A 13,444-nucleotide genomic window follows, 5' to 3' on the forward strand; every position below is an offset into this window, starting at 1 on the left:
AGGAATGCTGGATTTTCATATCACCCATTTGCTGCTTAAGATGATTAGCAGGAAATTTAATTTGCACTAATTAGCCTTAGGGGAGCAAGAAATTAACTTGATGGGTAAATTTCACTTTTTACTGTATACCACACCAACATGAAGAAATTTGAGTTGAACCATGAATTAAATCCTATGCTAATATGCTGGACTTCAGTTTTTCGAAATTAAATTAAAAGACTGTAAAAATTATTCTGTGCATGGTTACTGGGTGGGGTTATTTTAGGATCTACAGTTGTACAACAGTCTTTCAATATATCCACTGAATTGTCAGCTACTTCCAGAGAGTGTGGTATATTTTTGTACATTAAACTACATTCATATGTGATCTTACAGCAAAAGCTTTTACAATTCCTAATTTTCTCTATTTGCATATTTTCATTACACAATATGCGTTATGACTGCCTATTCAATATTTCACATTGCAATGCACAGAAAAAAAACAGTATTCACAGAACTGCTGTGAAAATTCCCTATTTTTTAATTTGCAACAACCATTTGCAAATGCATTTTTAGGTTCAGGAGCCTTTGTTCATATGCTGGCAAAATTTCTATGAAAATAGTTTTTTAGAAATCACTCTCAAAAGTATATAGCAAATAAGGGAGGCATGAGTCACCACATAGTCCTAATAGAAAAATTAGAATTAGGAACTAATAACCTCTAATCTTGCCTGTGGATGGTGACTTTTCTACCTTATTCTTCCAAGAGACCATTTAGATTGCTTGGTTTTTCCCTGTAAAATGAAGGCAATTTTTATGTATCCACCACTCAAAATTACTGTGGATTGATTAATGCTTGCAAAGCAATGAGTCATTTGGTATGGAAGTATCCATCTATTATAATGTGAAATGTTCTCTTATACCAGGCTTGTGGTTACATTCAAATTTATCTGTAAAGAAGGAGATGGAAAGCATCAGTTGCATATGAGATAATTGCCTTTGATGTCAGTGCTGCTGCTGGTTTGTGCATCTGAAGCACTCTCAGAAGCTCACTCTCACTACTACATTTTTGTAATTAGACCTTGCAAAACTTACCTAAAACTACTACTGAAGTGAGAGATGTGACTTCAGTGAGTTTTGCCTGACTAAATAATTTTGAATTGGGTACTTCAGTCCATAGTTAGGGGTTTAAGTGGTGCATGTAAGGGAGTCCAGGTGTCTGCTCAGACTTTCAGACATAAAGCCTATGACATAAATACTGGTCTAAAGAGAGATCTCAGATAGATCTATGGGTAGTCATATATTGTATAACATTCTATTTTCCCTTCTCAGTCCTCCTTCAATCCCAAGTGCTCTGATTTCTCAGTAGCAGCCCTCCTGTTGGATCCAGAGTGCATGTGCATGTGTGTGTGTGCACATGTATGGGTGGGTATATATAAATATACCCGTGCCCACACACAAAAAAACATATATGTGTACACAACCCCCTTATATAAAAGTGCTTTACTTTTTTGGGTGTAGAAATTTCTGTCAATACTCACCACTTGTATTTGTACACTTATGGGTAATATTCAGCTTTCAGTAGTAATTGACATCATGTGGAGTTTTGTGTAATAATTACTTTGGGACAAAAAAACCTTGCAGATGGTTTCAAGAGTGACTCTAACTTGCCATCAATGTAAAAAAATTAAATATGATGAGCCCACTCCCTCTGAATGGAGTCAGCCATTTTCATTGATTTCAGTGGGAGCAGGCACAACTTTTTGTCTATACAAAAGGGAGAGAACATGCATTATATTCATTAAATGAAAGTTTGATTTCATTGCACTTAAAATTATTCATGTGCTGTTAGCTAATGGTTTAAGATTTTATAACGTAGAGCATTTGCTGAATTCTGCTTTGTATTTTCCTCACAGCAATTGGAAGAACGCTCATTCCTCGTTATTTTAGCACTGTCTTTGAAGGAGGTGTAACAGACCTGTATTACATTCTCAAGCACTCAAAAGAGTCATACCACAACTCATCCATCACAGTGGACTGTGATCAATGCACCATGGTCACTCAGCATGGAAAACCCATGTTTACCAAGGTAATAGGGAAGACTCAATAAAGCATGTTGTTGGTTTTTGGTTTTCTTTTTCTTTTACAGTGTGTATAAGGGTGAAGAATATTGGCTGTTGAATTTTTCTGATAGCCTGAGATTATTTCTAATACTGAAAACCCTTGGAGCCATTTAATTACTGTTTTCTATATTCATTATGTGACTGGAAGATTCTGTGGGTATCTCCTGTAATTCTCCCAGAAAGATTGCAAGAGGAGTACATAATGCCAGGTTGCCAGAACTATCAGTTTTATGTGAATTAAATTCACATAAATCTGCCCATCTCCTTTTCTCTGGCTTTGATTTTAAAGCAACAATGAGATTTCACATTGCTGGTACCTACCATTTGGGATGGTATGCATTACATTTGATACTTACCTAGTACAAGGACTATAAATCTCTAGGAAAATACTGATTTAATACAGTAGGATGCCAGTCCAAAAGGCTAGGAAGTCAATGGAAGGAGTCAATTGAAGCATGCTCTGGCTAAAACAGTTAGTGAATATTCAATATTTGTAATTGATAGTGAATTATCTTCATGCATAGAGCACATCCAGTCCTGTAATTAAAATGGGTGCCATATATGTGTATAAAAAAGCAGTACCAAAAGGGTGAAAAATAAAAATTAAAACATAATTTTTCTTATATTAAAAAAATCAGTAAACTTGCTTCAGAGTTACATTTTAATACATTAACAGTAAATAATGATACTAGGAATTACTGATTTCCCATCTTGTACCTGTTCATCTTTAACTTTTTCATAAAGAAAAGAACAAAGGAAGAAGGGCCAGCAGGAGAAAGTAGCTAATCTGTTTTGCCCTTGAATTGCAGGACTGTGGAAGTTTTAATTTTAAGTCCCTGGCTATTGACAGCATCATGACAGGGTTACATGGCTTTTGCTGTTTTAGCATGTATGGGAGTCCCATCCCTCTGCAGGTCCTGCTCTGCCATCTGCCCTGGGTGGGGCTCAGAGGGAGGAGAAGCTGCTGGTGTGCGGTGCACTGGTGAGCCAGGACAAGAGAGCCCATCCAGCCCCTGTGGCTCACACAGACACAGACAGACAGAGAAGAGACCAGACTGGCACCTCTTTGCTACCTCACTGCTCATGAGGAGCTGTGAGTCCTGGCCAGGTGCAGATGTGCCAAAGTTCCACAGTAGCTGCTTCATTGCTGAGCTCCCTACAGCGATTTCTGTGTCCTTCCCCTTTGTGTTGGCTTTAATGCAATAGCAAATAAAAGGGAGTTGATGTGTTTTTTTTTTTTTAACCAGTAAATACATGATGCTTTTCTCAATTCAATTATATTATTTTACTTATCATGGCAGCACATGACAGTGTTATTTTGGAAAGGAGGTTTGAGGTATGGACTGGGCTGGGTGCCCCCTCGTGTGAAGGGGCCACGGTTGCCTCCCATGGCACTGTCCTACTGTGTACAGTGGGTCCCTGTCTGCTGCAGCCCTGGCAGTGCACAGCTTGCCTCAGCCTTCACATTTCTCTGGCAGATTCCAATATAAACCTGTGCTCTGGTAGAAAAGTTCAGGTGGGGATTTGATTTGGATTCTAGGAGAAAAATTAGGAAGTTTAATGACTGCGTGTTTAAAATACAACTTTTTAGTAAGAGCAAATCTGAAATAAAGCACAGTAGTTGATGGAATAGGGGAGAAGAAATAATACTCTCTCAGAAATAAGTTAAAGCTGAATGTTGTCTCAGCTGTGCTTGTTTACCTTCTAGCAGAGATACCAAGGGCACAGATCTTGTACCCAAAGGTAAATTCCTACTCTCACAGCATCAGTGATGGAACAAAGCAGACATCCCATAATGAGCACCACTGCAATGGGCTGTGTAGCTCTTTGGATCATATCTGAATTTGACCCTCTGAAACTATCCTGGGGCTTGAGGAGTTAACGCAAAAATACAAGCTGTTTCAGTTTCACAAGCAAATTCTATGCTGCAAATTCACTAACTTCTAATACAACAGACTAAACCACTTTTCATTATGTATTGAATCAAAAATCCACAGAATCAAGAATCAAATGTATTTTATTCATTTGAACATTTTGCTAGTTAGAGCAACTCACTGCATACAGCAGTATTAGATGAATATATAAAATGGCATTTCCAATTCTTTTGTAACAAATATGGCCAGAACATGCCTAGCAGTAAGAATATGAATAGTCCAGCTTGTCTTTTGAGGCTAAAAGGTCCTTGTAAAATGTCACACGCTTAAAAATTGTTTCATCAAGATGTAAATAAATAGTATAAAGATTTTATAATAGTTCAATTGCATAAATAAAATGTTGTAAAATACTGAAGCCAAGACCACTATGCTTTTTTACCTGGGAAATGCTCCACTTTTTTCTTCAGGCAGAAGAAAGTTTTAGGAGTCCTCCTAAGTCCCTTTTTTCACTGTGTTTACTCCAACTCTGGCACTCCCACTTTATGTGTAGGCAAATTGTTTTTCTACAGTGATCAATGATTATGTTTCCCAGTTGTGTGGTTGGGGTGGGCATTGCCCTCACCACTAAAGCAGTGAGTGCCCCAAGTGCTCCCTACTCACAGCCTTCTCCCAGGAGTGCGGCCATCAGCTGGATTTTATTGGTGAAGCCCTTAAAATCAGTGAATCTAATCCCTACTAATAATATCAGGCATTGCCAAGATTTTTATAAGCTTTAGGTTTCTTTTAAAGCAACAACTCATGCTTGAGAAGTGGTAGTTAATAAAGGGGGAACACTTTTAAATGTTCCCCCTGTGCCATGTGTTTGGAGAATGAGACTGTGAACAAGAAGGCATAGGACTAAAGCTGGTTTTCATAGGCACAAGCAGTTGAAATTCCTACAATTAATAAGTGCAGTGAAGGGGTTAAAAAGCTATTGGTTAGTTTGAGAAATGTTCTTTTTTAGTTTTTTCCTGGCCTAGTCTAGAGCAACCACGTGATACACTGAATGCCTGCCAGCCTCTTTCTTGTTGATCCTCCGGAGACCATCTGTGCTGGGGGCATTGATTAGAGTGTGTCTGCTGGGATTACATCTTTTCTGTTGCCATGCCAACTAATCAGCTGATTTTGGTTACCACAGAAACAAAATGTCAGAGCTCACAGTACGGTAACATGAATTCAGCACAACAGAAAATGTTTTCTTAATTGGAGACCCTTTTGATTTTTTGGATTCTATGTAAAAGGCAGCTTTCAGGAAAAAAAATAGCCCTTTTAAAATAAGAACTGTGCCAATTTTATTGATTAAAAGCAATGTGTAAAATTCTACTTTACATGAGGAAATTAAATTTCTTTATAAGATGCATAAATTTTTACCACTGTAATATGAAGAATGTGTTATTCTATTAAAATTTGTTAATGCTAGTGCCTAAAATCTGCTAAGAGCTTTGGTGGTGTGAGCTTAACAAAAGAAACATTTGAGAAGCCACTGGTATTATTATGAAAAAAATTGTTTTAAACCTGAAATATTTTCACATTAACTGATCAGTTACCAGGATCTTTGGCCTCAACACAGCACAATTAATACAAAATATTTTCCTACTAATATTTTCCACTTATGTGTGTGCATGTGTATTGTGTAATTTCTCATCATAGTGCAGGTGATGTGAAAATCAAAGGTGAAACATAAAGCACATTAAATATCTGAAGGCATCACTAAGGTGTGTTGAAAAGGGCAGATGAGAACCTGTTGCAAGATTCTCCTTCACAGGTCTGTAGGAATTTGTCCATATAGTATGCCTGTTAAAATTACCTGTGTGTTTTAGCAGAAACAATAAGGAGGAAAAATTGTAAGGACATTAAGTGGACTGTTAACAAGAAAAGACACACATTGGCCAAGTGAGAGCTGGCCAAGTCTGAGTTGGAGCTTTTAAAAAGGCTCAACAGACTCAACTGAATCTGGGATGGTTATTTTTCAATCAAATACTGTATTAAAATTAAGGTTTCAGAAGCCCTCTCATTTGAAAGCCATTACACCCTGTTTCCACAATATCTCTGTACCCTGCACTTGCAAGTTTACTAGAAGAGGGATTGGAAGCCTAAATCTACAATTAAAAAAAATCAACAGAGGTAGTTAATTTTCAAATCAGACATATTTTTCAATACTCCACAGTATCCTCAATCAAGATACCGTGTTGGGCTTGTATTTTTCACCTTAAAGAAGACCAGAACCATGCACATTTTCCACAAAAAATTGTGGAGAGTTGTTTAAAAGTGCCCAGTAATTTATTTTACTTTTCATTTATAGGTAGTACCCTTTTGCTACATTTATTCCTCCTATATTTTCTGTCCCTTTTTAGACAAGATTCCTCACAAAGCTGTGTGAGCCACTTTCTGTGGAAGTAGCTCCATTTTCTGGCTCTCCTCTGCTCCCCTCACTCTCAAACCTGTGAGCAATGCAGCTCATAGGTTCCCATGGCAGGCACCCACCTGGCTTTCCTTGGAAGAGGGGGTTAGTAAAATTAGATGAGAGGAAAATAAACAAAAAAAAACCCACAATAAACCCCCCCCCAAAACAAAACAACAAAACAAAACAAAAAAAAACAACAACAAAAAACCTCACCATAAAAAACAAACTGAACAGAAGAAAATGCTTGGAAAATAAAAAAATTATTTAAAAAGTTATGAAAAATGATGAAAAAAACCCAGGTTTGGCCACGGGCATTCAGGGCACTGCCTACTCCAACTGGACATGAGAGAAAGGTTTGTATACCAAGCTGTAGTAAGTCTAAAACAGGTTGGGAATGACTGGTTCAGCAACTTGCCATCAAGTGCACTCACTTGCACCACAGTCACCTCCACTGTGAGGTTCAGTCATTAATTAGCAGTAGCAAACCATGAGGAAAAGAGAATTGATGCAATAAATAAGATTTAGCACACAATATTCTATGTTTGTAAAATGCTATAAAATCTATAGCATTATAAGTTACTGTCTCTGAGGTAAGGCCTATGAAGTAATTTTCCCACATTCATTTTTTCTCCCCGAGAGGATGAAAAACAATTAATCTAGCAGAGATGAACAATAGAATACTGCTCTGATATTTTTGAATGTTGTTTAATCGATGATACAATACCAATGAAAACAAAATTCCTGAGAATTTATTTCATGCATTTTATATATTCTAGGTATGCACAGAAGGACGTCTTATCTTGGAGTTTACTTTTGATGACCTTATGAGAATAAAAACATGGCACTTTACTATTAGACAATACAGAGAATTAGTCCCACGCAGCATTCTAGCCATGCATGTAAGTAATCCTTTATTCATTTGACCTAATGCAAAGAGATGAGATTAGGTTTATGAAGAACTCTGGCAAATTTCACACCCAAGGCAATTAACTATAAATATTTTGGTCTGCCTGCAACTACATCTATTCACAAGTTCTTCCTCCCTTGTTTTTCAGTGCTCTATTATTGCCACTGTTGCTATGTTTTCATTCTATTTTAGCACATAATTTTCTTTTTAATCTCACTTGGTGGTTTGTATGATTTGGGTCCAAAATCTCTTCCTATTGACCTGAACTATACCAAAATCTGTGAATTTTCATTGTTGTAGGTACCAATGATAGATTTGAAATGAAGCAAAGTGATGTTGCCCTTGCATAGACAGAAGTTAAGAAATTGACATATATTTACTTAGAAACCTTTAGATTTTAATTTTAATGCAGACCATTTTGTTTCACATTTCACAACTTTCTTTTGTTATTTGATGAAAACACACACAATGAAACATTAAAGTATTAAATATTCTACAAGTTAAAGTCAAAATACAATAAGGTAAATTGTAGAGAAACAAAGAACATACTTTATTGACACTTTCATTTCTTCAGCATAGACCCACTCCTGCTAGTAGCGCCCTGATATACAAAATCAATTGCAGTACTGGGGTTTTATAAAGGGTAAGAACACAGACACAAAGATTTTCCTATATTTTGACATCAAGTTACTTAGATATCCCCAGATAAAAATATATTAATAGTGAGGAATTGTATACAGCTTAAACTGGACTTTTTTCAAAGTGCTATTACAAGCCTGAAGAAAACACCTTTGAAAACCCACCCCACCATTTCTGTCCCAGGATTATCTGCTCTTTTAAGGGACTGATCAACTGAGCTCTTCAACAGTATCCCATTAAGGGATGATGGGGATGGCCATGATTGACATTATGGATTTAGGGGGCTGCTAAATTCAGAGTGGAAGCAGGTTTGACAGCAACCAGCAGGTATTTTAGTAATGAGATTGATCTCATTTTAAAGAGGAGGCTGGTCTCACAGGTAAAGCTCCTGGCTAGGGTCAGGGAAGGACTATACTTGTATTTTTCCCCATTTAATTCTGGGAAAATAACTTAGATCAGAAGGGTTCTCCACACTGTGCTTAATGTCAGATATTTGATGAGGTCTTTCTGCTGTAGTTTCTTCCCCACAAAAGGAAAATGATATGTTCTTTATTCCTGCCTTTTTCTGTCTAGTCCCCTGGGACTCACAGCCAACCAATAGAAGGCTCAAAGTGTACTGCAATCCCTCAGGAAGCTCTTTGGTCACTTGCATGACCAGACCTCTTAGGTCTACCTTTTGAATGGGTGGTCAGGGATCAAAGGAACATATTGGAAAACAGTCTTTAGTCTGCTCCAATATCATAATGCTTTGCATTTTCCCTTGCATATGGAACTCTAGCTTATTACATAAATTTAGCATCAGTGTGTAATTTTTCCATAGCAGTGGCACTGCTTTTAAGGGAACCCTCCCTGCATTCCACTAAGCACATAGAAAAAATACCCCAATGAAAAGCAAAGTGAAAATTCTTTTTTCCTTTGTTGTTTAGGCACAAGACCCTCAGGTGCTGGAGCAGCTGTCCAAAAACATCACTCGAATGGGTCTGACAAACTTCACCCTCAACTACCTCAGGGTAAGCATACCATAGCTGTATTTTTGTGAGCATTTTTTAAAAGGTACTGCTGGCTTTGAGTCAAGATAATGGCAGCAGAGCCTGTGTTGATCAGGTAAGAAATTGACCTAACCCTTAATGAGGGTGGAGGAAAAACAAAGACACTGCAGTGGAGATGTAGCTGATAACAATAGGCTATTAAAAAGGCTAAGAATTTTATCATTCACTCCAAGCCTTGTGTGAGTAGCCCCTCTTTTTAACAGTCTTTCTTCTCAGTTTTGAGCAATGCCTTTATTTTATTGTAAGCAAGGAATTCCCAGTATTTTTCCTCTCTGTTTCACTGTGCCTGAGAAAATGGCAGCTAATTCTTATTAAAAGCTGCCTGTCTCCTCCAGATTTTCAACCTTGTCACCTCTCCCAGGCAGAGGCAGGGCTGAGGGAAGGTTCAGCTCCAGCTCTGTTTGCAGCAGCCCCTCAAAGCAGTCCTCACTTCACATGCCTCTGGGAGCCTGAGCTTCCTCCTTAGCCTTGCCCTGAATCGAGTGTGGTTTTTACGATTAAATAATGCATTTGTTCCCATTGCTTTTTGACCCTTAAAGTGCATTCAAAGTTTAGATGTTTATTTTTATTTTTGAAAGTGTTCCCTGGTGTGGGCTTACAATACATACACAGAAATACAGATTTGTAGAGTTCATATTTCAAGCTTAAAATTCAGATTTTTCCTATTTCTAGATGTGCCATCAGTGGATAAAATGAGGCAAATTGCACAATGATACATGAAGACAACTTGGCCAGGACTATCTGGTTTTATTCTTTTTAATTTTATGAGTAAATGTTCAACATACTTTTCTTAACTAACACAAACACTAGAAAATGCACTGTTGCATGATTTTGAATAAGGACCAGAAACTAAGCAAAAAATAAAAAAGTTTCAGCCTAATGTAGAGCTGTACCTAAGTGTGCAATTTAGCTGTACTTCATTTAGTTCTATGAACCTTGTAATGCCTTCCCTATGGATGGATGGAGTCCTTTCCCCAGAGTGTTTTGCACTCCAGGGAGAGAGTGCAGAACCGAAATGCTGGTGAGATGTGTCTCACTGTGTCCCCACAGGTTATTGATAGCCTGTAGCTGTACTTACTCTCCCAACAGCATAAGCCATTGCTGATTGTTGGTTATGTGGTCTTAATGTAAAAATTACTGTTCAAATTACAGCCTGAATGGTACAGGGCAGGTCTGGTTGTTTGTAAATGAAAGAAGAATATGGCATAGAACCTCAGAGGAATAATACATTGCATAAGGATTTTTCTGTGTGTAAATGTAAGATTAACATGTCCATGTAATGCACATTGTATTCTCCTGGTTAGTTTAGTTTGTGATTTGGTACAGAGAGAAGCTCTTGTGCTCTGGCAACCCTACAGCCACGCTGTCAGTGTTTTGTGGTGGGGCATCCTCGAGAAAATCCCACTGGGGATTCCTCCTCAGTCATGGCAGGTTTTGCATTTCATGCTTGTGGCAAACTGGGCAGAAAGTGGTTGACTTTTCACGGGGATTTCCGTGGTTTCTTTGCAAACTGTGCAGTGGCACCAGGCATTGACCACATCTGGGGTGTTTGCTCCCCTGGCTGTGACAGGACATGCTGTCACACACCTGGGCTGTCACACACCTGGGCTGTCACACACCTGGGCTGGCCCCCAGCAGCCTCTGGGAGGCTCCAGGGCCAGGTGAGACTCGCGGCATCGCCTCTGTCACTGACCCCTCTGCATTGTCTGTGTGACAATGCAAATGACAAAGGCAGGGCTCTGGTTAGGAGGCAGCTGCCATCAGGTACCCATGCTGCTCCCTCTGTTAGCATCAAAAAAAAAAAAAAAAAGCAAGAAAGGAAGAGGGAGAGGGAGGAAAAAAAAACTCAGAAAAAGAAAAGTGGGATCAAGATAAGCACTAGGGAGATGAGCAGTGAAGTGGGAGGGGATGAAAAGATAAAGTCTTACTTTTTTTCTTCTTCCAGACCAGTTTTGTTAACTTAACAGACGACATTAGGTCTCTGGGTGCAAAGCTTCCTCTGGCTCCTGCTGTGGTGATTCCAAGAGGAAATCTTTTTTTCTCAAGCCAATCTTTACACATCTCTTTTTCTTGTGGTGAGGGATTGATCATTCTGCTCTTTTTACCAGATGTTTGGCTCATCATGGCAGCGTATATTACATGGTGTATTTCCATTTTGATTTGCTTCTTTTCCAGTTACTTTCCTCTGTTAATTTTAACATGAAAATGTTTTCTGAGCTCATGCACTAAAAATCATGTACTAAAATAATGTGGTAAATGTACGTAGATTTAAGGTGTTCTGTTTTGTGTGTTTTTAAGTCAGCATTTTATGATATTTTATTCAGTCTTCCCAGTGTTTAGTAATTAGCTCTGTTGCATGATTTTGAATAAGGACCAGAAACTAAGCAAAAAAATTATTTTCTTTTTTTTCTGCTGCACACAGAAAAGGCTTGTGATACTCATAAGCAAAAACTTCAGTGATGGGCGGAATTAATCATTTTTATTCTCCAGCGTGCACACAGCAGCAAGCTGTGCTGCAGTTTCTTTAAAGGCAGAATTTAAACCTGCATTTCAGATGGTTGTGAAATAAAGGCATAGCCTGTGTTTTTGGGCTCTAGATATCACAGAATGCTAAATCATTGCTAGTTGGGATAATTGCAGTTGCTGGCATGTAAACCTCCATTCCTGAGTGCCACATGCTTGTAGAGCCACAGCTTTGGATGTGTGCCCAGGTTTGTCTTCATTCACTGCAAGTAAAGCTGTCCAGCATAGAAGAACATTGATTTTTTAAATCATATATAATACAAATTTAAAATATTTCTTGGAACCTGGAAATGAAATGTTTTGTCCTATGTCAATTGCCAAATGGGCTTTCTCTCTGTTTTCTCTGGCTCTGTATAAAACCATAGGCTTACTTTCTTTCTAGTTACAAGTTTGTTTTGTTCCAGCATAATTGATTACCTCATCAGTGGGGTCAGCGTACTTTGCTGTAGCTGCTGACTAGAAGTTGAATAGGCTGTCTCAGAAATAATAAGCAAAACCTTGTAGGTTTTAAATTAATATCAGGCTTTTTAAAATGTAATTTCTTATCAAGTCATCAAGAAGTAGATATTACGAACTATCAGATAATAAGGCCAAGACCTAGTCTCAGTCAGTACGAGTCCAGGAACAAACAGGAATCCTGTAAAGAATTTGGAGGTGAAGATAACATTGAGAAGAACAGTTTCCACCAAGCTACAATAATTTAGTCCCCACAGTACCTTTTTTTTTTTTCTAATTTTTTAGTTGCTGAGCTATTTTATCTATATCTTCAATGTATAGTGGATTTGAATGTACTCTAAAAACAATAGCTCTATACTAGCAGCATTATTGAAAATTTGGAACTCAGCTATTTCTTGTTGCCATCTATAAAATGATTCATTCTCTTAAAGTTTCTGATATTATTACAAAGTCAGCCCCTACTGTCAATTAAGCAGGACTACCTGGCCTAAGCCTTGGAAGATAATTGTATCTTGCCCAGCTGGTTTTCAAAATTTGCCTCTGCTTTCTTGTGCTGGCTGGGCTGGAGTGATTTCTCAGAGCTCTTCCCCAGATGTGGATGTTGCCTCCTCCCCACACTGTGGCCTGCTCTGGTGGCCAGTTTATTGATGTTAGCGGAGCTAAATCTGCACCTGCCCCTTGCAATGTCAGAGTCAGCGTGGCAGAGCGCTCCCGCTCTGCGTCAGGAGAGGAGCCTGGGCAGGGGAAGGCACACTCCCATTGCCCCTCACATCCTGTATGGCTCCATTCTCCAGGGCTTGCTTATCTGAGCTACAAATTGTCCAATTTGTTTGTTCTCCATATAAGACAATAACGAGGTGTTACTATTGCTACACAGAGGACAATATTTTCTAAGTCCTCTCTTTCACTAATTTAGTTCCTCGCTAGACATTTTTGGATTTCTGCTGCTGGGAAGATAATGTAAATTCTTTAATGGGACACAATTTTCTAAAGGCACTACTTACACTGTAATCAAAAGCTGTTTGTATGTATACCCATCGTGTACACAAAATTTTCTTTTCCACATGCAAAATAGACACACATGCAACACTTTCCTTTAAATGTGCAGGGAAATTTGATTTTCTAAATATGGTTTCAAGCACGGGAAAGATAAGAGCTGAAATCATTTTGGAGCTGTTTTGCTCCTAATCCATAACAGTTTGTGGCAGCTATCTGGCCAATATTTTATGGCTGTTGGTGTATCTTCAGTGAAGAAGGAGAAAGTTTACATGCATACATGTTCAGGATGCAAAGTCAGGTGCTTGGGGGAGAATAAATACTGTCACATGAGACAATAAGTATGGCATATGAACGTATGCTATGAACAGCATATGAACATGTGAACTCATTTCCCTTTGTGGGTTATGTTGTGGCATCATCAAATGGCATCATCAGGCAGTGCATGGGCTAAC

General features: G+C 38.4%; 1 protein-coding gene across 13 annotated transcripts in view; it reads left to right on the plus strand.

Annotated features, from left to right (window-relative positions):
• Window positions 1–13,444, plus strand: part of LDB2 (LIM domain binding 2) — a 213,919-nt gene that overhangs the window by 158,386 nt on the left and 42,089 nt on the right. For all 13 annotated transcript variants that reach the window (XM_066548591.1, XM_066548592.1, XM_066548596.1 and 10 more), the window contains 3 exons: window positions 1,896–2,068; window positions 7,196–7,318; window positions 8,892–8,975. In XM_066548591.1, coding sequence (XP_066404688.1) covers window positions 1,896–2,068; window positions 7,196–7,318; window positions 8,892–8,975 — 380 coding nt within the window. The remainder of the gene's footprint in view (window positions 1–1,895; window positions 2,069–7,195; window positions 7,319–8,891; window positions 8,976–13,444) is intronic.

This window comes from Molothrus aeneus, chromosome 4, assembly GCF_037042795.1.
Source record: "Molothrus aeneus isolate 106 chromosome 4, BPBGC_Maene_1.0, whole genome shotgun sequence".
Taxonomy (NCBI): Eukaryota; Metazoa; Chordata; class Aves; order Passeriformes; family Icteridae; genus Molothrus; species Molothrus aeneus.